Source organism: Trachurus japonicus, chromosome 22 (assembly GCF_045865225.1).
Source record: "Trachurus japonicus isolate A0001 chromosome 22, Traja_1.0".
NCBI lineage: Eukaryota > Metazoa > Chordata > Actinopteri > Carangiformes > Carangidae > Trachurus > Trachurus japonicus.
The window spans coordinates 17,031,205-17,054,104 of record NC_140928.1 but is presented as its reverse complement, the minus strand read 5'-3'; the positions used below and the strand labels follow the sequence as shown (position 1 = coordinate 17,054,104).

Here is a 22,900-nt window from a genome sequence, read left to right as displayed (position 1 = left end):
TTTTATTATTATTATTTTTCTCATAGTGATAGTGGGCTGAATATCTGACATTTGAAGACATCACCCAGGGCTGTGGGAAACTATATCAGCCATTCTGAGAAATGTTATAAACAAACAAAAATGAATTGTTTAATCAAGTAAATGATTTATTATATTAATTAATTAATTAATTAATTAACTATTATTCATATTATAATGACTAATGAAAACAATTGTCAGAAGCAGACCTATAGGTTTCCACCAGCTGAGAGCAGTATAGCCCTTTATTTCTATTTATTAATTTACACATCCATATTTTTGCATATGTGCATAAAGCTTTTTGTATACAAGCCAGCTTGGTCAGTGCATGCACTCATGGTGATGGTGACTCTGAAATTAGCTTTTCCAATCAAATGTGCACTTTTTTTTTTTTTTTTTACTCAAATGAAAACATACACACACAAACACACACACGTACACGTACACACATTGGCTGTCAGCCATTACTTTCACGCTAGTTGGACAGTCAGATTTGCGTAGGTAGCAGAAGGTGGGTCCAAATCCCTCGTGGGGCCCAGGCCTGATTAATGATTAAAGGGGATTAGGAGGAGGGTCAGGACTTGGCTACTAGTCTCACTCTGATGCTGCTGTGTGTGGCTGCCTGCATAGAATCTGTGTCAGTGCGGCCACTTCACTCTCTCAGGACTAAATCTGAGGATGTCAGCAAGAAAAGAAACTGAAAATGAGAGAATGATGAATGATGGGAATGGTGACATATTTTCAAGGTGAATGCTGACTAGGCTGAGGTAGGTGCAGTGGATTTCTTGGATTTATTTTTTCATTGTGTCAGCTATTTCTTCTTTCATTTTCTGCCTGAGAACTTTTTTCACTGGATTAAAAAGGAAGTTATCATGTTTTTTCAGTTTCATTTTATGCTTTTGATTTTTTTTTCCCCTCAGTTTGTTTTGCATGTAGATGGTTTCCTGTTTGTATACAACTGATCACATGTCATTGCAGTTTTGGCTTTGTATGCGTTCTGTCATTTCGAGAATATGTTAATTTGAATTTTGTGAATAATTCTGTCCCCACTGTAGTCTCACAGAGCTGTCAGCACCTATTTTACAACCATAATGCAGCGTCTACACCATATCGATCATGAGTACCTGGCTAAGCTGCTTATGAAAGGACCTTCAGAGAACTGTTCAACCAACCCCCCACCCATCAGCCCCCGGCACCCCCTGGAGGATAACCTGTTCCTCTCCCCTGATCTACCTGTGGCCCACCCGTAATCCCCTCCCCCTGACTTAAAAAAGAAAAACTGAAAGAGGATAAATACACGATGGCGGTCTTGAGGGTAAAGTTCACCAAGACCAAGAGGGACAAACTGGCCCAGGTGCTGTGGATACTCAACTGGATCTCGGTGGTGACGGGGGCCATCCTGTTCAGCCTGGGGCTCTTCCTCAAGGTGGAGATCAACAAGCGAGGGGAGCTGATGGCCGAGAGAGACATCCAGTATGTGCCCAATATGCTCATAGCCGTGGGCCTCATCGCCTGTGCCATCAACTTCCTGGGAGGGAAGATCTGTTACGACTGTGTGGACACCACCAAGTTTTTGCGCTGGAAGCTGATCATGCTGCCCTACATCATATGCACCTTCTTCTTCACCTTCTGCGTGCTGGTGGGGGCTCTGATGTGTTACAGCATGCGTGGGGAGCTGGAGGAGTCTCTGAACCAGGGGCTGACAGAGGCCATGAGGTTCTACAAGGACACGGACACGCCGGGACGCTGCTTCCTCAAGCGCACTGTGGACGTGCTGCAGATAGAGTTCCAGTGCTGTGGCAACAATGGATACAAAGACTGGTTCCAGATCCAGTGGATCAGCAACCGTTACCTGGACATGTCTCAGAAAGAGGTGGTGGAGTAAGTACAAGCTGCAGAATGAGGAGGAGGACACTGAGTTTGCAAAGATCATCTGTTAATTCACACATGAAATGGACTGTACTCAAATCACTCAAGTGGCACAATTTGTTTAATTCTTAATAACTACATGGGCCAGAGCATAAAACATTTAGGTCTAATAACAAACTTCTAATGACACATTTCTCAATATGGGAAAACATGACAGTTAAAGGTATTCTCTTTTTCAGAAAAAGAAATAAGAATGAATTAGGGTATTAAAAGATAATCCAACTTCATGGCACATTTAATTTCTTGAATTAATGTGCAGTATAACATGATAGTCTTATTAGATGGTTGACTGATGGGCCATTAACCAGAAGGTTTCTCAGCATAACATTTGAAGGCCTATGCTCTGTTTAAAAACTGTCCTCTTTTCAGAAAAAACAAAACAAAACAAAACACCACTAATAGCCTAATTGTCAAACAGTCCCTAACAATAATAATCTGAGAACAAATTTTCCATCTTGTCCCTACCATCCAGCCGCTTAAGGAGTAACGTAGAGGGGAAGTACCTGATGGATGGAGTCCCCTTCAGCTGCTGCAACACCAACTCCCCCCGACCCTGCATCCAGCGGCAGATCAACAACAACACCGCGCACTTCAACTACGAGCACCAGACAGAGGAGCTGAACCTGTGGATGAAAGGGTGTCGGCAGGCGCTGCTGGAGCACTACAACTACATCATGCAGTCCATTGGCCTGTCGGTCCTCATCACCTGGCTGTTTGAGGTGAGAAAACACAAGTTGGTACCAACAGAGGGTCAGAGTGGTCAAGGTAAAGAGAGAGCTGCACGAAGCCTGGTAAATAACCTCAGGTGATGCATCTCGAGGCAGTTGGTGCAAGTTTTAAAATGAGAAGAAAAACCTGAAGTCTGTGAACAACAGCTGAAGCACCAACTGAACTGTCACCGGTCAAATTGCATTGTGGGTAATGAAGGAGCCAGGTTTTCAGAGTGAAGGAGAATGTATGGAGTTAAAAAAAACAATGTGGCTCTCTTGCATCCAACAACCTTTCACAATAGAGCATCTCTAACTTGGTGAAGTTGTCTTTTAAAGAGACGTTTCTCCCCAAAAATAGCTGCATTGGTGCAAACACTGTTTCAGTTACTCATGTCAGTTCTTATTTCTCTCCAGGGAAGGATATGATCACCTGAGCCTTTGCATTAACCCTTTTATCCACCTCACACACACATGCAATAATAATCCTTGCGTATTATCTCTAGGTCATCCATGCAGCACTTGAAGTGGACTCTCCTAGTGTCCTCTACTCTGTTGCAATTGTCTCCTAAGAAACTGTTGCAGGCCTGCAGATACAAATCATATATCATATCATCTCATATGGAGGGAGAAAAAAACAATTTTACTTTTCATTTTTTGTGTGATTATCTCAGTAGTGAATGTCCCTGCCTCTCGTTTCAGCTGTCGGTGTTGACAGGAGTCCGTTACCTCCAAACCTCCCTGGAAAACGTGCTGAGGCAGGGAGATCCTGACTCTGAGTCAGACGGCTATCTGCTGGAAAACAGCTTCATGGAAACAGCCCGCACCAACCTGAACATCATCAAGAGCCTCGGCAAGAACAATCAGATCGACACATCCAACAACGGAGACCCCAATATAGACGTCCCCTCCACCTCCAAAGCACACTACGGGCCAGACAACGTGCCACCAAAGCAGACACCTGAGGCCAGTTGACCTTTCTCCAGTAAAAAAAAAAAAAAAAAAGGCCTCAGTGAACAGTGTCACTGAAGGCAGGACTTCTTACAAAGGTGGTGAGTCCGAATGAAAAACGCCTGTGGAAGATGGAAATCAGTAGGAAATATCTCTCAACCTACGATCCACCTCCTCGAATGAATATCTTTTCTTAAGTACAAAGACAATGCCTGTTTTTACGACCACAAACCACCATCACATAAATGCACACATTTAACAATACATCTGTACACACCTGTACTGTAGTCTGTTGTTTATAAATGACATTGTTGCCTGTGTGTTGTGATTTTTGCAACACATATTCAAAAGCTTCATACGTCTGTTGGTTGCAAGATGGGAATCGAAAGGAGTGATGACAATTTAGTGAAGAAGGTCCAAAACTGAAGCACCCATGTTTGTTTTTTGTTGCCTGATTTCACTTGAACATGTAAGAAAGTACATGTGTGAATTTATAGTTATAATAGCAAGATTTGAGTGTCGAGTTACATTTCACTCATTAAAGTATTTGGTTTTAAGGCCTCATATTAAGCGGGCCTTGTAGGACCTGGAAGAGCATGAATTTTACATTAGTTCTGGGTGTTATACACTATGTGCATTTTCACTAGCAAATTACATTCAACTGCTTTATAGCAAACAAAGTTGCATCGGTGGTAGTAAACAATTTAGCATGTTCTCACTTTCACATTAGTTAAAAGCACTTAAACAGACAGAAATCCATAGGTAATCTATGACTGGTTATGTTTTCTAGAAGGTTCAAGTCATCACTACAATGACTCTGATGTGCCTCAGCAGTGCCACCGTGGTCCACCTGTCTCATGAAAACACTTTGTGCTGGGATGAGCAACCAAAAGCTTGACAATAAACTTTACGAGCTGACTTGGTAATGATGTCACTGTCTGTCTTTTTGTCTTATGAGGATTTCAGATGAGTTCATTGCAAGCTGTGTTTCTTTGTGTGCTTACATGAAGTATATAAGATACCTATCTGGGGCTCTCACATGTTGGACAAAACAATATCACCGATGGGAGAACAGCTCATTTATTTATTGTGTATACGAGCAAGACAAGAGGCAATTCAATTCAAACACCCTGCCTTGGAGCTCCTCCTTTTAACTGGGTTTGTAGCTGTTTACATTTTAGATAATAGAAACATTTGCACTCTGATTGACTCAGGGGCACAGGAACAGTCAGTCTGTACATAGGCCAGTGTCTTTATTTCCACAGCCTGGAAGTCTCATGGAGTACAGTCAAACAACACAAAAAGGAAGAAGGATATATTCACACAAATTTCCTGAAAAGGAAGGGAAATAATGAATGGGTCTACTGAAATGATACCATACTAATACTTACTTGCTTTCAGTGAAATGTACATTTCTTTCTTAAATAGGATATTGCAATAGGTGGTGTTGTTTTTTTGTTTTTTGTTTTTTTAACTTCTTTGGTTTTTAAGTGAATTAAAACCAAATGGTGAAATGTAACCAATCATCTGTTTTGGCAGTGGTCCCATCAATAAGCTCTAATTATTGCAGATCAGTAAAATACAGTAAATATCTGATCATTACAATCAGCTTGGCCTAGGTTTTTTTTTTTTTTTTTTTTGCAAAATGGTGTCCCAATGCATCATAGTACAGAAGAAATGCTTTGATAATTCCCTGATTCTTACAATAGTGAGACCTTTTAATGAGTTTATATTTAAATCAAAATATGACAGAATATGCCATACACAAATCTTTAATGCCTGCTGCTTATCAATAAATGTTTCCGTATCAGGAAATCACGAAAGCAGGTAATAGTATGCTTCTTAGAGTATTGAATCTGTTTAAATACAACTTTGAAAATAATGTATATTCTATAAATGTTGCATCCATAATTATGTCTATATGTGTGCAGGTGGCAGTGGGTTATGGTGAACCATCTACATAATTGATGGGCAAAATCCAAAATGTGTAGGAAGACTGAACCAGCCTACACATTTCCAAATGAATGTACCCTCCAAAACAGCATAACGCAACATTATAACTTAGAGCAGATCTTTCAGAACAGAAAACGAGAATGCAAAAAATTCACAGCATTACTCAGGAGAAAAATCAAATAACCGATAATAGACGTTTGTCTTTATTCGAATGAGTCTCTTTGCAAATAACATTATTTGAGGAGAAACTCATTCTCACAGCAGACAATCAAATTAAAACAAGGCGACTTGGGTTTGCACATTATCCATCACCCTCCATTACTCATCCTCCTCTTTCCCCCTTCTCCTGTGACCGTCCCAACTCTCTGAACTCCAGCAGGGGTTTTACCAGGGAGGGATTGGCTGCTCAGTCCTCCTTTGAATGGAAGAGGACCATTTGTTTGTGTATATGTGTAGTCTGTATGTGCAGTCTGTATGTGCATGTGTGCGTGTGTGCATGTTTGCTTGTGTGTGTGTGTGTGTGTGTGTGTGTGTGTGCCTGCCTGCCTCAGGAACACAGGAGCAGACTGTGCTCTATGGCTGTGTGGTTCATTTCTCGGCCACCACAGCTGGAGCAATCATCACAACATCTGCCACTCAAAGGCGAACATCACGTTGACCACCTCCAGGCTGCGGGCGATTTCCTCCAGGATGCAGTGCTGCTGCCACAGCTGGTTCAGCTTCCTGTAGCGCTCCGGGCAAAGGTGCAATGGATTGCCCCTTCTAGAAATGAAAACAAAGACGAACTAAATGAATCATGGGTTTGTCCAAAAGAACATGAAAAATATTTAATGAAACAAAATTATACTCTTGCATTACACTCGTAATGTATTTCAAGATTAAAAGAACAGCTCAATTTTGCTCCTGTGCTCATTATGACATTAAATATTGTACTGCTGGTTTGCCAGTATGATGCATTCATGTGTAAGTGCTAATGTAGCCAACTAAAATGTAATTAACTGTTTGTTTATTAGCTACAGTGAATCAAATGTTATGGAGTCATCATATGTTTCATATGTAAGGAGTTGATCTTCAACTTTACCATTAAAGCAGATATCAGTGGCACGGCCGTTTCGGCTAATGCTGTGTTCAAGGCAGGCTTTTGAAACCGTAAGTTACAGCTTCAAGTCACAACTACGACTTGGTAGCGTTCCAGGTAACCCGTAGCTCGTGTTTTTACCGTCCTGTTGTCTGTGAAAGTTCCCTATAACGGCCACTCGTAACTTCCGACCCGTGAACTCGTACCAGATCGAACTGGTATGACTTCACAGGAAGGAAAAACACAAAGTACGAGTTTCCTTGAACGCACCATGAGTTAGCAGCCCCCGCCCTTGTCAGGCATCAATTGGTCCTCGTGCTACGTCACCACATTCACGCGCATCCCTTGGCTGCACACACAGCCCTTCATGCCGTTCTCTACCCTCATTGGATAACACTTGTATCCCACAAGGAAAATTTTCTCCTCGGGTTACAGCAGAGCAGAGTGACGGAGAGACTCGTGTTTAGGCTGAAATACTTCATGTAAGTGATTGCTGACGGAAAATAGGACTATTTAGGACTTATATTAACAAAAACATTCCACTGATATCTGCTTTAACTATAAGTGGAGTGGAGCAGTGGAGTCAGAAGTTATGTATTTAATTTTGAGGTTGTGATGGGAAGGTATAAAAAAAACAGACACACTAAAGCTCTTGCATGTGGAGAAGTATTCAAACTATTTACAAAAACTGAGCTAAAAACAATGACAATAGGAACAGCAAGGATTCTTACACAAGGTGAGGATCAGTCTCCCCGTAATCATCCAGGTAAGGGGCAGGGTACGTGCTTCCTCGAGTCTTACTGGCCATCAGAATTATTTCACACTCCCTTATCCTGTCAACACGGAGCAGAAGATCATTCATACAGAAGGTTTTGCGGAAGGCAAAAGGCAGAAACAAGAGCAAAAGAAAAAATGTTTGAGAAGATCTCTAATGCTCCCAGACTGACGACCCACCTGAGGAACATCCCCACACCAGCGCCACAGATAGCAGCGTGGGCGGTGCAAGCTCCCACATCTTCCCCGTCCAGCTGACTGAGACAGCAGGAGCTCTGAGAGCACAGCATGGTCCCACAGAACAGGCACAGGGTCGGGTGCTTCCTCTCGTCATCTGTAGACTTGGGACACCTGAGGGGAGAGGTGCAGAGGAGAGAGAGAGTTTAACATCCACAGCAGATTTTCAGCTGGCAGATGGTGAGTGAAGGGAGCTTAATTTCCCACTTACTGGAAATGGCTGGCTTGATTGAGGAGAGCGCTGTAATCCTCAGGAAGATCAATCAAACGATTCCTTCCCCTGGGGTATCTGGAGAAAGAGTTCATTCATCAATTTATAAGAAGATATAATTCATCACAAAATTAAAGCAGGACTGAAATTAATACAAAAGCAAAAGTCTACCTGACTGTCAGTGCTTTGCCTTTCAGGGCTTTGGTTATTGCTGGGCTCCCGCACCACCTTACGGAAAAAGACCAAACTTGGTTCGTAAAACTGTTCCATCTCTACAAAAAATATTACTGATCAGATATATTGATCTACCTTGATAGTGATCACCTACCTCTGCAGCAGTGGATTAACAGTGTCTCTGTACTCCTGGAAGAGCTGGAACACGTTAGAGGGCAGTGCCAGGTAACTGCATAGTGCCTCCATCTGTCCTTGAGAGGTAACTGCAACAGACCAAAAACATCAGCTTGAGTTCATGGATCATCACACACGGTATGTTATGATGACAAAATACTCTGACCTACCAGAAGTGCTAAAAAGCTCCTCTGGAGGATGTACTCCAGTAAGGCAATTGAAAAAGAGAGCAGTGCAACGCAGGAAAGGTTCAATTCCTCTCTTTACTCTCTCTGCCACACAGCTGCCGGACACATCTGGAAGCAGCCTGGTGAGGAAACCACAGAACAATCGGTCAAATAAGATACAGTCAACAGGGAGTGATGTCTGCTCCTACTGAGTGGGCATTTCTTTAGGAGACAAAACAGGCGAGGCTGAAACATTTCTGTCCCACTCTGGCCTGTCTATCAAACTGCCCACACACCCAGTGAACATCTGAATTACTGAATTTTTGTCGGAAAAAGCTGTTTCCCTGCAAACAAAGGGGTGGAACTTCAAGCCTTGGGAATGGTAAAGGTTTCTAAATGTCAGGAAGTGACATTTAAAGTTTGAATTACAGAAAACATGACAGACATTCATGTCTGCTACGAACAACAGTTTTCTCCTGATTAAAGGGTAGTGAAACAACCCAACTGAACTTCCAAGAATCTGGCTTCTAATTTGTAGCTTGCAATTTGTAACAGAAATAGCTTTGTCAGTCATTAGAGGAATAGAGTGCACCTTTTATGAACACTTTTCATAGTAGTCTACTCTAACCTTTGTGTCACCATCCAATTAAACTGAACAGAAATTACTTTTACAATGCGCAACTATATAAGCAATTTCATAAATCACATATCTCACACTTATATGTTCATTTTAACCACATACATTTAATAAAAAAAAATTCTGTTTGTGTACAGTAATTTTTGCAGATAAAAATTAATATATGTACCTTCCAGTGTGTTGTGACACTGTATTGTACAGCTCTGCTGCTGCCCTCACCTCCTCTGTATCCTCTCCTCCAGCTACTGGACTGAAATCTGCACAGAAATTATGCCATCATTTAATCATCATAACAATCCTAAATTATTACACAGCATTTTGAGCCCATTCATAAAATGGTAGTAGGACTATTAGTTATATTACTATTATATTTTACCATACAATACTACCAACATACATACATACACTATACATTATAATATTATATTATATAGACCAGACTGTATGTTTAAAGCTGTTTCTGTTTGTACCTGTGGAGGTGAGGAGGATCTGTATAATATGTGCCATGGTGACCAGATGCAAGATGTACAGGTGGTTGTAGGCAGAACTGACAGCAGATGGCTGCAAGTCCACAGCCTCCTCCTGGTATAGTGATGGCACAGACAGCACCAACCCCACCTGACAAAAGACACAATCATTACTGGACATACACCAGTGGTTATGTTACGATTCACACCGTCTGTCAAACAGAGTTCATTTGTACACAAAAAGTCACGCAACAACAGAAAGACCAGAGGTTCAATCACTTTATCATGGCCTCAACTTTTTTTTTAATAAGACTGAAGAAACCTTCTGTAATGCAAAATTAAGTTCTTTGTTTTTACTTTACTTTTACAAATAACCCAGTTTAGGAACCAGTGACATACACTATTATAAGTCTCTTACATACAGAATCTGTCACATAAAGTTTTTTTAAATAGTCAGAATTATATTAAGATGAGCATGTTAGCATGTTCCACTTCAATTACTTTGAGAGCATGAATGCAACATGTCATTAATAAAAGTAACATAAGAGACGAGGAAGAGCTCATTTCCTCTCAAACGTTCCCTCTCTGCGACACCTACCAGAAGGTGGAAGAAGTCGACCTCCATGAGGGACGGGGTGTTTTTTCTGCCCAAGGCTGGCAGCAAAACTGAGAAGAGACACCACAGTTTTTAACATCAAAGGCAATTATATAGTCATAAGAAACTGATGAATGGATATGATATATTGAGTGTGCTTAGTTGGCCCACCTACCTCCCAGCATGTCTGTGAAGTACCTTTGGATTACAGCCTGAGAGCTCTTGCGTCTCTGTGATGCTGAAAACTGAACTATTGCCTTTAGACCTGCAAGCTAATATAGAGGAGAATTTCACAACCAGGACCATTATTTGCTGATATGTGACACTGTTTTTATGTTCAGTTGTAAGTAAGTGGTATCAAACCTGTCTGTTTTGTAAGGACCCAAAGAGTGATTTCTCCTCTTCCTGCAGTATGTTTTCTGTTAAAACACATACAAATGGAGTTTGGGTAAACAAAAAGAGAAAAAAAAGGATTACAGGATGAAGTGATGCTGAAAACTTAAGTCCTACCAATGGCCTGAATGGTGAAGGCACATGTGTTCCAGGCCATGAGGGGCACACGAGGACACAGCTCATTGGGGGCCGTCTGCAGTCCCACCCTGTGGACCGTGGTGGCGCACACAACCAGCATCTCTACTATGCTGTCTGAGAACTTCCTCCTGCAAACAGCGAGCAGCAGAGAAGTCAGAACAGGAAACAGAGGTACTTGAGTGATTACTGAAGGAGCCGACAGTTTCACTCACGGTTCCTGTACTCCGTAGCTGAGGATGGATCTAAAGTCCGGCTGGCCCTCTCCACACAGGGTCATTGTGTCCCCGTCAGCACTATTGCCCTCGGTGTTGCAATCTGAAAGTGAAAACCATCAGTTATCTCACGTCACATGATCTCACACATTTCATACAAACAGGCCCTAATAATTCATTGTTAAAGTAGATCCAACTGAACCAAAGAGCAAAGGAACAGAACCAATAACAAATAAAGAAATGCCTTTTCCTGTGCCTACGCTCTTCACCAAGAAGACATGAAATTACTGTATGCTCACTATGTCTTCTTACCATTATCCTGAGTGACTGACTTGAGCCCTTTAATCCTGGCAGAGATGATCTGGATCCAGCGAGGCATGGTCAAATGCTGTCCAATTATCTCTGCATTCTCACTGCACACAGGAAATAAACACTTTAATTACTTCTTCTCCTTTGTTGTGCATCTATTGCGGTTTGGTCTGAAGAAGGTGAAGTGGACATACTAATTAAACATTAGTGGTTCCAATGGGATGAGAGGGACGACAGTATTGCACAGAGACTTGCAGAGGGGACAGAGGTACTCCCCGTTCTCCAGGTCGATGATGAGCTCAGCATGGAGCCGGTTCCTAGTTGTATTCTGGACTGCCTCAAAATATCTGAAAAATACAGAGAATAACAGCTAGAAGGCAAAATTATCCATACATGTTGGCTTCTAGTCAACTACACACATTAGCACGTAATTAAAATGGCAAAAACTGCCAAATTTGTTCTTGTAATGACTTACTTCTGCCAACATGTGGCATGCATGACATGTCCGCAGCTGCCAGTGTGGGTCCCCACTGCCAGTTCAGGCGGCATGAACAGAGGATATGATGTCCCTGTCCCTTTAAGGGATAAACACAGTGAACATGAGTCTGGATCAGACTTGTACCCATTCATCTGTAGCTGCCAAGAGTTAAGTGAAAAGTTTGTTGAATGAGAGACTGACCATCTGCTCTGCTGGTCGGTATCTTTCCTCTGCACTGTGTCAGCACCGTGGACCTCTGGACACAAGCGGTCAGCACCATGGCTGGAGCCTGAGCCACCACCTCCTGCTCCTCCTGGCAGAGAATGCAGGTCAGCACCTCCCTCTCAGCCGGGGTCGACCCTCGGTGAGGCCCAACGGCCACACACAGCTCCCTCTGCTCCATGGCACAGCTAGAGGAAGAGACCAAACAAGAATATTATTTTATATAGATGCTCATCTCTGGTCTTTAAAACACACCAAAGGCTTTGTTGTTGTTGTGACTCTGCTCACCTCTCACTGGTTGAAACAGGTTCTCCCTGTGTCCCACTGTCTGGCATGTTGTCATACAGCATCTTGTTTGATTCAATGAAGTTTTTCTGCATTGCAGACATTTGAGCCATGATTTTCTGACGGTGGAGTTTGGCCGCCTCTGCCTTCCTTTTCCGCTCGGCTTTCTCTTTATCCTGAGCGCTCTGGACCAAAACATAACATTTCTCAGATGAAAAAGTACTGATGTATTTATGATTGTTTCTCTCTAAGGAAATATGTTCTCTTACAGGTGGCAACACAAACATGTACTATACATTACATGCTGAAACGCAAATGTTTCACAATTATCATTCATTGTTTTTTGTTTTTTTTACCTCTTCTGGTTTGGTTGTCTCTACACTCATGGATGCCGTTGGACTGGACTTCTCTCTAAGGCACTTGACAATCTCAAACATCTAGGGGGTAAAAATGAAAATAAATGCAAGTTCAAAAAGATGATCATGAATATTTTATGATATACATGACAAACATACAAACATGACAAGCCTACCTGTAGAACCCATTTGACCATGTCTTTCTGAGCTTCAAGGGAAGGAAGAGCCTTAATTTTCCCCAACAAGAGGAACACTGACTTGCCATGCTCTGAACCAATTCCTAGAAAACAAGAGGAGACATGCACATATGTTACAAACTCTCAAAACCTAACAAGTACAAACATTTGAGAACTAACTATCACTGGATTTCACTCACTGCGAGCCTTAAGGCTGAAATCAAAGGTCACTTCCTCCACAGTGCTGTCCTCCAGCTGTGTTTTCTCTTCAAGCAATGCCTGACCAATCAGGTGCAGGGCCTGTGTGGTAAAGGTGTGTATGTTATTACAAGTCTTGCAGAGAGTAAAGTAAAGCAGAGCAGGGCAGGGCTGCAAAGTTGGATGTAATGTGTACCCTCTGGATCATGGCCTCTGTCCAGTGAGTCGACCGGTCCTCTGCAGCTCTCTGCAGGACGCGTCTCAGGATGTGGATGACAATGTCACAGCAGAACAGGCGCACAATGTTGGAGAAAGCCGGGCAGAAGGACGGGGGCACTGGAGGACGCAGAGCTGGGACAAAAAAAAACAGTGAAAGGGAATGCAAAAAGTGCGGATGCATTTTAACCAGAACAAAGATCACCACACCCAGGAACTAGTCAGAGGCCTGAGCAGAAAAAAAGATGGTGACTCACCTTTATCATTGCCCTCCTGTGACCTCCTCTTCTTCTGAGACTCTTCTGCCTGAAACAAGTGAAAAAATAAGAATGAACTGAGGGACATACAACAAAATTTGTGACAATGTGATAAAAAAAAACAGGCGATGACACATGCATTACCTTGCTATGCTGAGATCTTGAATAATGATAGAAGAAAGGGTTGAATTCTTCAAGGCGCTCTTTTTTCACTTCGTACAGTCCATGTCCTGACACTCCTGGTTTTCTAAGAGCAGAAAAAAAACAGATTAAACCCACATTCATCCATTAGTGTGAAGATAAGGCTCATGAGTCATTTCACAGTCTTTACGTACTTGAAGGTGGCAACTTTGGCAATGACTGACTCCAGGCCTGTTTCATGGCTTTCCTACAAAAAATAAATAAATTTGACATTAGTTTGCTACCGGCCTTCTCAAATGCGTTCACTCTGTAAATGATGCAACTTACATTTTCTGGCAGCCCCTTGACCAGGCTACTGTGAGCCATAGGTTCAATGCACAACAGCTGGACAACCTCCCTCATGGTCACGTCCTCTCTGGTCACATGACTGATCCCGGGGACATAGCGCTCACCTGGAGACACAACACTGGTCAGTCACAACACTGTGGTTCATATTTAACTAAAGTAACCATGCATGACTGGTAGCATGTGACACTGTACCAACGATGACGATCAGGAGGTACAGCATCTCTTCTGTCAGTCGATTCCACTGCACCAGTTCATCCTGAAAAATGAATGAATTTCATCAACACAAACAACATTTGATGGAACTTTTTTCTCTGAACGAATATTGAGGTGTTACTTACCTGGTCTTTGCTTGAACAACTTCCATTAAAATAATCAAAGAGCTCAAATCTCAACAAGATCAACATGAGGAAGTGGTTGGGGTCCATTTTGGAAGCAGCTAACTGTAAAACAATTAATGTGGAAGGTCATGTGTCACTTTATTTATTACAGTGACATTTATTAAATTTGAAAGGTACATCCATGAGAAAATCTTTCCCACCAACCTGAAGCATGAGAATGTCCTTATCGTACATCTCATCCCTGCATTTGACATCCTGGTAGTAGTAGACCTGATCATGTAAAACAATTAATTTAGTCAGAATTCATCAATTTAAGAACAGGAAACTAATATAACAAAATATATAACACTATAAATAAAATAACACTTGGTGCATCCAAAGAATGTAGCATACCTGGCTGACTAATGAAAGCCCGTTTCTCCGCCACATTTCGGCTGCGACCTGAGCAGCCAGCACCACACAGCGCAGAGGATGCTCCGCCAGGAAGGTTAAGTCATAAGTCTCCTGCAACAGAGATAAAAATAAAAAAAAGTAATTGTCCTCTGATGTCAGAAGTGGTAATTAAGACTATTCATTCAATGCTGTAGGTGAAAAGTCTTTTATTTTGATGTCACTCACAGGATTTTCCAGACGTTCAATGGCACCTGATCGGCACAGGACCACATACAGCCCTAAGGATAAGAGCAGATAAGGTATGAGTTTGCAGTTTACAGAAACGTTAGAAATAATTTAGAGATTTTACAATATTAGTTCCCCTACCAGCCAGAAGTCTGGAGATGGGCAGATGTATGCTGACAGGCTCCTGAGACACCTTGTACGGACGGACATGGAGGATGTGTTTGCACATGTAGTAGTCGGTGGCTTCCCTTCTGAAGGGCTGGTTATTGCACTGCATCAGGAATTGATGGCACTCTTTAAATGTAAGCAGCAAGATCTCATCCTGAAAGGACAGACATGGGTTTGTTATGGGGTTTATAGATACAATTCCTCTAACTGTGGGAAAAATGTTATTTGTTTGATTTACAAATTGTACAACAACTCACATCTGAGGAACACCAGTCCTGAAACATAGCAAGAATATGGCGGAGCTGGATCTGAAGAGAAAAGCCAGCCTCCCACTCTGGTTCTACTGCAATGTGTTGCCCAAACTGGCGCTTCACCTCCTCCATACCCTGATAAAGAAATTGAAAGGACAGTCAGCATGGCTTGATGTAATACTTCTGCTATTGTTATGTAAGAATGAACCAGGGTTTGGATAATCATTACCTGCATGCACTTGAGAAGCCCGAGAAAGACTCTGAATCCCTCTAAGAACTCTCTGCGCAGCTCTTCAGTCCATATCGAGGGTTTACTGATCAGAATATACCTGAGAGACAGAAGTTACATCTTTGACAGATGAAGATCAAGAAAGTCAAGAGTAAATCATTTATTAAAAGTGCAGCCAGTTGAATCACCTGAGGTCGTGGAAGATGACCTGGATGCGTGAGAACTTGTCTGAGTTGTAACCCTGGAAGAAGAAACGGGTGTTGTCATCCAGATGTTCACGCAGCAGTTCCATGACGGTATCAACTACCACCTTGATGACGTTTCCCTCTTCAATCAGCTGCCTGGCCTAGAGAGGAGAAGAGATGGATGTTAAGTGAACATATTAATGACGTGCCATAATAACAACATGACACATCATGCACATATGTAGAAAATGAGACTTACCAATGTCGGTACAGTGAAGATCTGAACAGACAGAGCAGTGATGGATATACTCCTCTCATGGTCATCAAGAATGAAGTCCTTCTGTAACTGCTTGTAGTGCTGAAAAGACAGGGATGGGGAAAATATTAACTCTAGTACAAGAAACCAGAAAACATTTTTAAATATCATATGAAACAGAATCTTTACCTTTGTAAACTCGATAGCAAAAAGCCTCTTGGACTCCGTTTCCATGAGCATGCTACAGAAAATCAGCTCATGCACTATCTTGCGAGCTCCTTCAGAAAATAAGAAACAAATGTAATGTTAGTGTCATTCGGGCTGAGGTTTAGATCAAACAGCTAAACTGTATGAAAATCAACAAAAGTTCAACTTGCCTTTGTACATCTTGGCATCGTGCAGCATGAGTTTGCTGATGAGACAAGGATGTCCCCCATCATTGTCCGGCTCTAGTGCCACTTGACAGAAGGCCTGCCTGAAGCCAGCTGCACAAAGAAGCACACAAGGTTCCCAGTCACATGACATTCAAGGTAACGTGCAGCTGAAAAGTACATCGCAAGAGATGTGCAAAATACAAATGCGTAGGTGCGTATTCTTCGGTTGCAAACGACGGCCGCACCTGAGTAACTGATGATCTTTTGGAACCAGGAGCCGAGACGCAGGGCAAAGATTTGATGAGCCATTACTGCTGCGTGAAGGATCTCCACACGCAGTGGCTGCAGGGAAATGTGCTCAGAGTTGGACTGCAACACAGCAGTGACAGAGTTATGGCTCACCAAGATGTGCAAACATGGACAACGATGATCTCTGAGACTTAACATCATCAATTTCTAAATGAATGAGTGTTTAAACAGTTGTACTATTAATGGCTGGTATTTACTCTTATAAGGTCTCTTGCTTGCTGGCAGGTACGAAGGGATCCTCTCTTTACTGCACGTCGACCCTGTGCAACAGCAAAAAAGGAGTACAATTACGGGAAGTGGTTCAAATTAATTTCCTTTTCATTGTAGTGTAAAGGAAACGGTTAAAACCAAAAATACCTCCTTATCAATAAGCGCTGTGTGTGTCTGTGCTTCAGCCTGATCGCAGTTAACAGAGCGCTGCAGGGTGTAGATCACATGATCGTACGAGTGGTGCTCATCATTGTACAGTACACAGTAGTATGCGTTGTCTTTTTGGCTGCAAGGATGGAGAAATACACTGTCAAAAGTTAACCTGAAAGCTTGGCATATGAATCTATTCACGTGAATTACTGCAGGCCGTACCGGGGCTGGAGCTCAGCTGGCAGGTCAAAGCTCTCCTCCCACACCAAGAAATCTGTAAAGTAGTTCAGCAGAACTCGGAGCAGCTTCACAGCACGTTCGTACAGCTCAGGCTCCAGCGCACACTCATCCTGCACAAAACGAGAGAATCACACAGGGCCCACATTGTCGAACATTCTCAGGAGGTGTCTTGTTCCAGAAATAACGTACTGGAAATAATGTCTTTGTTGGAGATTGTTGCAATAACCTTCTCTAATTCACCACTTCCTGTGTAACCAGCACTGACTCTGTGATGTGACAGAGGCCTGGTCTAAATATTTTGCTTAATATGAGTAAAACAGACAGCTAGCCTGGGGACATCAACTCCCCTGGGAACAAACATTCCACATAGCAGCTAAGTATTTCATACAAATGCCTGACATTTAACATACAAACTAAATAAAACATACAGAGAGTGCATGTATTTACACCAGTCTCGACGTCACACCACTGTGTGAGAACGAGCACTGGAATCTACCCCAATCTAAACAAGAAGAGATATGAAACAGCAACTACAGATAGAAATTTGCATTTTTGCTACAATCTGGCATATTTACATACGTGTATGTTCATCATTGTGCACTGTCCCATCTGAATAAACAAATAAATACAAATATAAATGCTGGGTTTTCATGCTCAGTGTGGATATACTCTGATGTTCATGTGATGTGTCACTGCTTGTTAAGCACAGGTTCAAATCTGGTGGAGAAAACACAGAGCAGCTTGCCAGAAGGGGGCCAGTGATGTCTCTGTTAATAGAGGCACCTGCTGTTTACGGAAAAAAGCAACACAGCCGTCAAGCTGCATATCTGTTCAAAGCCCCCGAGCGTGATCTTATCAGAGAAAAGCCCAAACACGGCGATCAGCAAAGAAAGGCCAGACAAACAAGGGCTGGGAAATCAGTCATCACAGTGTATCCCAGCAGCAGTGAGGTGTAAACTGAATACATCCCAGCACGATTCAGCAGGATTTAAGCTACTGAAGAAAGGCTGCTTTCAACCAGTCCCACCCACAACTCTTTTCCTTCAGCCTCCCAAATCTCTAAACCTAGTTATAAATTTTCTCAGTTGCTGCAGTGCTTTTCTTCCTCATTTCCGGGGCCACGGTCGCAGCCAAGAGAGCAGCATCCATGGCTAAGATGGGAAAATAACCATTCTGGGGTACACTGACACAGAATGGGATAAGTACACCCCTCCCACATCCCTCTTTCCGCTCCATTATGTAACTCACCGTTACCATGGCAGTGGCTGCCCCTGGGTCGTGTTTGGAGCAACAGGGGCCGATCTTCCAGGCTTCTACATCCCCACAATCACAGAACCCCCCGCCTGATGACGCGTGCATCTGGGAAAAAACGCACGTACTGTACTGTCACTGACAGCAATTAAGTTATACAACTGCCTGAGCTCCGTGCATGCAATACTGTGCAGTTTGGGTCCAACATGAAAGTCCAACAATGATTTAGAACTATCCAAACAAAGATTTATCTTGGTGAATTTAAAACATTTTGTCAGTTTTCCCAAAGTTTAGAGGCATGCAGGAGGCTTAAAAAGTTGCTATTAAAACACACTGTGCACATGAATGAGGGCCTATCCAGGGTTGGTAAGGATGCTTCAGTACGCATAAGATTTAAAATCTCAAAACAGAAATCCAATGACAAGCAATTTTCTATCCCACTTATTCCTATTGATTTAAGGAGGAGCAGTTGACTCATTAATAAAATCACAACCATCTCATTGAAAATGGAAAAAATACTGATACCAACCTTGTAACGATGGCTTTTGTGCACACTATCCTGGAAGCAATCCATGCACAGGACACAAGTGGGATCTATAGCACAATCCCTGCAAATAGAGGAAGACCAGTTACTTCATTAAGTGAATGTCAAGACAAATATACGTGGTCGTAGATGCCACTCTGATTGCTCTACGTGGTTCAATCCAGCCATACTGCACTCTGAGCTCTCCTTGACATTTTCAGTGTTAACATCCACAATGTAAACTTGAACTTTATTTGTGTCTTCTGTTGCTACTGACGAGCTGCCACGGCCTGCATATTATATTGTAAGAGTTTCATAAATGGGACATACACATACATACAACAAATACTTGTCCTATTAGATATTAGACATTTTCAGTGTCTCTAATTATAATAAGAACACTGAGTTTATTTGAGGTAACATGAACACACATTTCATAAACTGAAACCCTTAAATTTTATTATGTGATTTATTTTGAAACCAAAATTATGTTGACATTTTTTGTCCTCCCGCATGTCAGTACTCTATATCCATACTTTTTGAGCATAATTATGTTGTATATTACAGTAAATTCTTGAATACAGTTCATGCTGATAAAACTTGTACAGCAGCTTCTTTTTTTTTTAAAGCAGAAGTAAGCGATCCGGTCGTTTTGGCTAATGCTGCGTTCCAGGCAGGCTTTTGAAACTGTAAATTACAGCTTCAAGTCACAACTTACGACTTTGTAGCGTTCCAGGCAACCCACTCGTGTTTTTCCGACCTGTTTTACCTGTGAAAGTCACTATAACGGCCACTCGTAACTTCCGACCCGTGAACTCATACCAGATCGAACTGGTACGACTTCACAGGTCGGAAAAACACGAGTTACGGGTTGCCTTGAACGCACCATAACGTCTTGTCAGCCGATGGAGTTAGCAGCCCCCGCCCTCGTCATGGATCTATTGGTCCTCGTCCCTACGTCACCACATTCAGGTGCATCCCTTGGCTGCACACACAGCCCTTCATGCCGTTCTCTCTCCTCATTGGATAAAACTTGTAGGATACGAGAAAAGTTTTCTCCTCTGCTCAGAGCAGAGCAGAGTGACTGAGAGACCCGTGTTTCAGTCCAAACACTCTATGTAAGTGATTGCTGTCAGAAGATATAACTATTTAAGACTTATATTAACACAAAAATATCGCTTACTTCTTCTTTAATGAAATCATTGGTAAAACTATCAAACAAAAAACAGGTGTATACATATATGTTTATGGAATTTTACATTAAGATCCCCTTACACGCTGCCTCGTGCTGAAACTTGAGAGAATACTCATTAAATATTGATTTCTAACTCTTACCCTAAATACTTAGGTGATGGTGTTGTGTAATTAGATCATAGTAGAACTAAAACCTATTCAGGCCAAACTATTCACACTTGAAGCACTTGATGATATCAAATAGCCTCCATGTTCATACTGTGTTTGATTGCTGTGGCTTTATAACTTCTCCAGTGTGTAACCATAGGATCCATGGGACCGAGTGCTACACAGATTCTTTTTTTTAATTTCCTGTTTCATGTGTAATTTTTTGTAACAATGAAAACATCTTTTGATCCATATACAGTACAGGCCAAAAGTTTGGACACACCTTCTCATTCAATGTGTTTCCTTTATTCTCACTGAAGGCACCAAAACTATGAATGAACACATGTGGAATTAACAAAAAAGTGTGAAATAACTGAAAACATGTCTTTTCTTCTTTGTCTTCTCTTTCTTCTTTTCTTCTTCCTCTCCTTCTTCCTCCTCCTCCTCTATCTCTGCCCCCACCAATTCTAGTTTCTTCAAAGTAGCCACCCTTTGCTCTGATTACTGCTTTTTGCTCTTGGCATTCTCTTGATGAGCTTCAAGAGGTGAACCTGACCTGAAAATGGTTTTCACTTCACAGGTGTGCCTTGTCAGGGTTCATTAGTGGAATTTCAGTGAGAATCTACAATGTAAATAGTCATGAAAATAAAGGAAATGCATTGAGTGTGTCCACACTTTTGGCCTGTACTGTATAATCAGCCTATATTAATCAGCCAGTATTCTCAGAACTATTAATACTTCTACTACTCATATTACTATTAGTATTGTAGTTGTGACTTATTTATTACAGAACATCAAAGGGTCAACTCAAACCTGCAGGAGTAGACAGTCTCTCCCTCTCTGAAGACTCGTCCACAGAGCTGGGAGGAGGTGCTCCCCTGCTTGAGCTTCTCCAGACCCTCTTGAGGATCTTCTCCAAACAAGAAGCACTCCAAAGGATAGAGGAGCCTGCGCTGCATCAGCTCCTCTTCCTCCTGAGGGCTGGACTCATTCTTCAGGCAGAAGATCTGAGGCACCTGCTCCTTCAGGTAGGCGAGCAGCTCCGCCCTGCTGTCTGCAGCCTCCAGCCATTCCTGCAGGAGGGCAGAGAGAGAGAGAGAGGAGACCTTGTGGCTTGTTTTTCAGTAACTCACATCTCCAAAAAGTGACACACAACAACCACGTGTATTGGCCACTACTGTCATTGTCACATGCAGATAAATGTTTACCTTTAGCAAAACATGTTTAATAATCAATTTAAACCTCTAATATGGGCGTCACATGTGACAATGTAGACTTTTAGAAAGGTGACAAATTAAATCAATTTCGTTTTGTTTTCTTTGATTTCTGAACTGCGTCAGGTCAACTTACCCAGGAATGCCAAAATGTCAATCACAGACGTCGATAAAAGCATATCTGGGCGAGCCAGTTTCATTTTCACTGTGGTATTTGACCATAGTTTATGACGACACGATAAGCGTCTGAAATTCCCGAAAGTTGGTGGCATGAAGCCTAAACTCGTGGTCAACTCTTGTTCAACTCATGTTGAGGCGGTTTGGACAAAAGCGACCACCAAAATACCACCGGATGGTTAAGATAAAGACTCTGTGGAGATCACTTCCATACATTTCCCTGACTGCATTGTCAGCTAGGATACCCGCTGAGTCCAAAGCCAGATGCAAACACTGCCTCTTGGCGAGCAACAAACTGTGCAGCGTTTGCAAAGACGTTTTTAACCATTTAGACAGCTAGCACAGGAGCTAGTTAGCCACGACTGCTAGCTGGGGAACTATTACGTCCGTTACCTGCGCCGTCAACACGCACTGTGCAAAGCAACCTACACATTATACTTCAGCACATTGTCCCTGAGCTACAGTCGCCACTGTCAGCTGTGTAACATGTTTAAATATCTTACCTTGCTGAGCTCAAGTCCGTCTGGGGATTTCTCAGCCGCCGCCATATTCCATTTGCCGTAAAGAAGGTGTCGCTAGGAGACGGTTCCCCTTGTAATCAAACCCCTTTCCGACGCTTACATCCCATCATTCAAATAAACAGGCATATTTACGTCCATTTAAGCTTTAATATGTTGACAAAATAAAACACTTTCACGTGTTTTTCTGCCAGTTAAATGTTTTTGTCAAAATAAACATTTTGTAAACAAAAAATATCCATCTCCGACTCGCCCTCTGGTGGTAGTATGGCTCAGGACTTCCATGTATAGTAGTACTGTATGTCCCACATAGCCAGTGATCTCAGTGTCAGTGATGATAATAATAATAATAATAATAATAATAATAATAATAATAATAATAATAATAATAATAATAATAATAATAATAATAATAATAAAAAGTGTTTTTATTGATTTTTCATACAACACAACAAACATCCCATTCCTAAAAAGACAGTAAGACTAAAAAACATACACCATACATGTCTAAACTACAGACAAAAACAATACCAGACTTCAGACATACACAGCACCTATGTGGCCCAGACATTCTTAGGTTAAATAATAATAATAATAAATAAATAAATAAATAGATGTGTGTCATAGACTAGGTGTGTGTGTGTGTGTGTGTGTGTGTGTGTGTGTGTGTGTGTGTGTGTGTGTGTGTGTGTGTGTGTGTGTGTGTGTGTGTGTGTGTGTGTGGAGCAGATGAAAACTCATGTTCAA

General features: G+C 42.0%; 2 protein-coding genes across 2 annotated transcripts; one reads left to right on the top strand and one right to left on the bottom strand.

Annotated features, from left to right (window-relative positions):
* The first annotated feature begins 631 nt into the window (after positions 1-631).
* On the top strand, positions 632-4,526 carry prph2la (peripherin 2-like a). Its single transcript, XM_085767136.1, has 4 exons — positions 632-785; positions 1,074-1,899; positions 2,420-2,666; positions 3,357-4,526. Exons 2-4 carry the CDS (start codon positions 1,319-1,321, stop codon positions 3,627-3,629), a joined length of 1,101 nt encoding a protein of 366 aa, XP_085623262.1. The 5' UTR covers positions 632-785; positions 1,074-1,318; the 3' UTR covers positions 3,630-4,526.
* A 1,217-nt stretch (positions 4,527-5,743) lies between these two features.
* Positions 5,744-22,197, bottom strand: ubr1 (ubiquitin protein ligase E3 component n-recognin 1). The gene is made up of 47 exons (XM_085767135.1): positions 22,139-22,197; positions 21,058-21,317; positions 18,910-18,988; positions 18,378-18,488; positions 17,112-17,239; positions 16,887-17,025; positions 16,727-16,789; positions 16,466-16,589; positions 16,224-16,331; positions 16,036-16,124; positions 15,850-15,948; positions 15,594-15,751; positions 15,406-15,505; positions 15,183-15,311; positions 14,899-15,079; positions 14,758-14,810; positions 14,533-14,643; positions 14,344-14,409; positions 14,140-14,241; positions 13,994-14,057; positions 13,781-13,905; positions 13,648-13,700; positions 13,457-13,559; positions 13,313-13,361; positions 13,036-13,190; positions 12,842-12,941; positions 12,642-12,745; positions 12,466-12,546; positions 12,113-12,294; positions 11,804-12,012; positions 11,600-11,699; positions 11,319-11,471; positions 11,128-11,228; positions 10,816-10,918; positions 10,583-10,731; positions 10,436-10,491; positions 10,248-10,344; positions 10,076-10,143; positions 9,481-9,628; positions 9,180-9,267; positions 8,377-8,513; positions 8,187-8,295; positions 8,030-8,086; positions 7,859-7,936; positions 7,591-7,761; positions 7,368-7,469; positions 5,744-6,320 (listed from the first exon to the last, which is right to left on the bottom strand). The coding sequence occupies exons 1-47, from the start codon at positions 22,181-22,183 to the stop codon at positions 6,179-6,181; spliced, it is 5,229 nt and encodes a 1,742-aa protein (XP_085623261.1). The 5' UTR covers positions 22,184-22,197; the 3' UTR covers positions 5,744-6,178.
* Between the last annotated feature and the right edge of the window lie 703 nt (positions 22,198-22,900).

Bases quoted from the DNA above. Each gene is read 5' to 3' on its own strand.
- ubr1 (XM_085767135.1), bottom strand. From the start codon at position 22,183: ATGGCGGCGGCTGAGAAATCCCCAGACGGACTTGAGCTCAGCAAG. The intron at 15,949-16,035 runs GTAAAGATTCTG...CTGTCTTTTCAG, and splicing joins TTGCTATCGAGTTTACAAAG to CACTACAAGCAGTTACAGAA. The intron at 15,506-15,593 runs GTGATTCAACTG...TCTGTCTCTCAG, and splicing joins GTCATCTTCCACGACCTCAG to GTATATTCTGATCAGTAAAC.
- prph2la (XM_085767136.1), top strand. From the start codon at position 1,319: ATGGCGGTCTTGAGGGTAAAGTTCACCAAGACCAAGAGGGACAAACTG. The intron at 1,900-2,419 runs GTAAGTACAAGC...CCTACCATCCAG, and splicing joins TCTCAGAAAGAGGTGGTGGA to CCGCTTAAGGAGTAACGTAG. The intron at 2,667-3,356 runs GTGAGAAAACAC...CTCTCGTTTCAG, and splicing joins TCATCACCTGGCTGTTTGAG to CTGTCGGTGTTGACAGGAGT.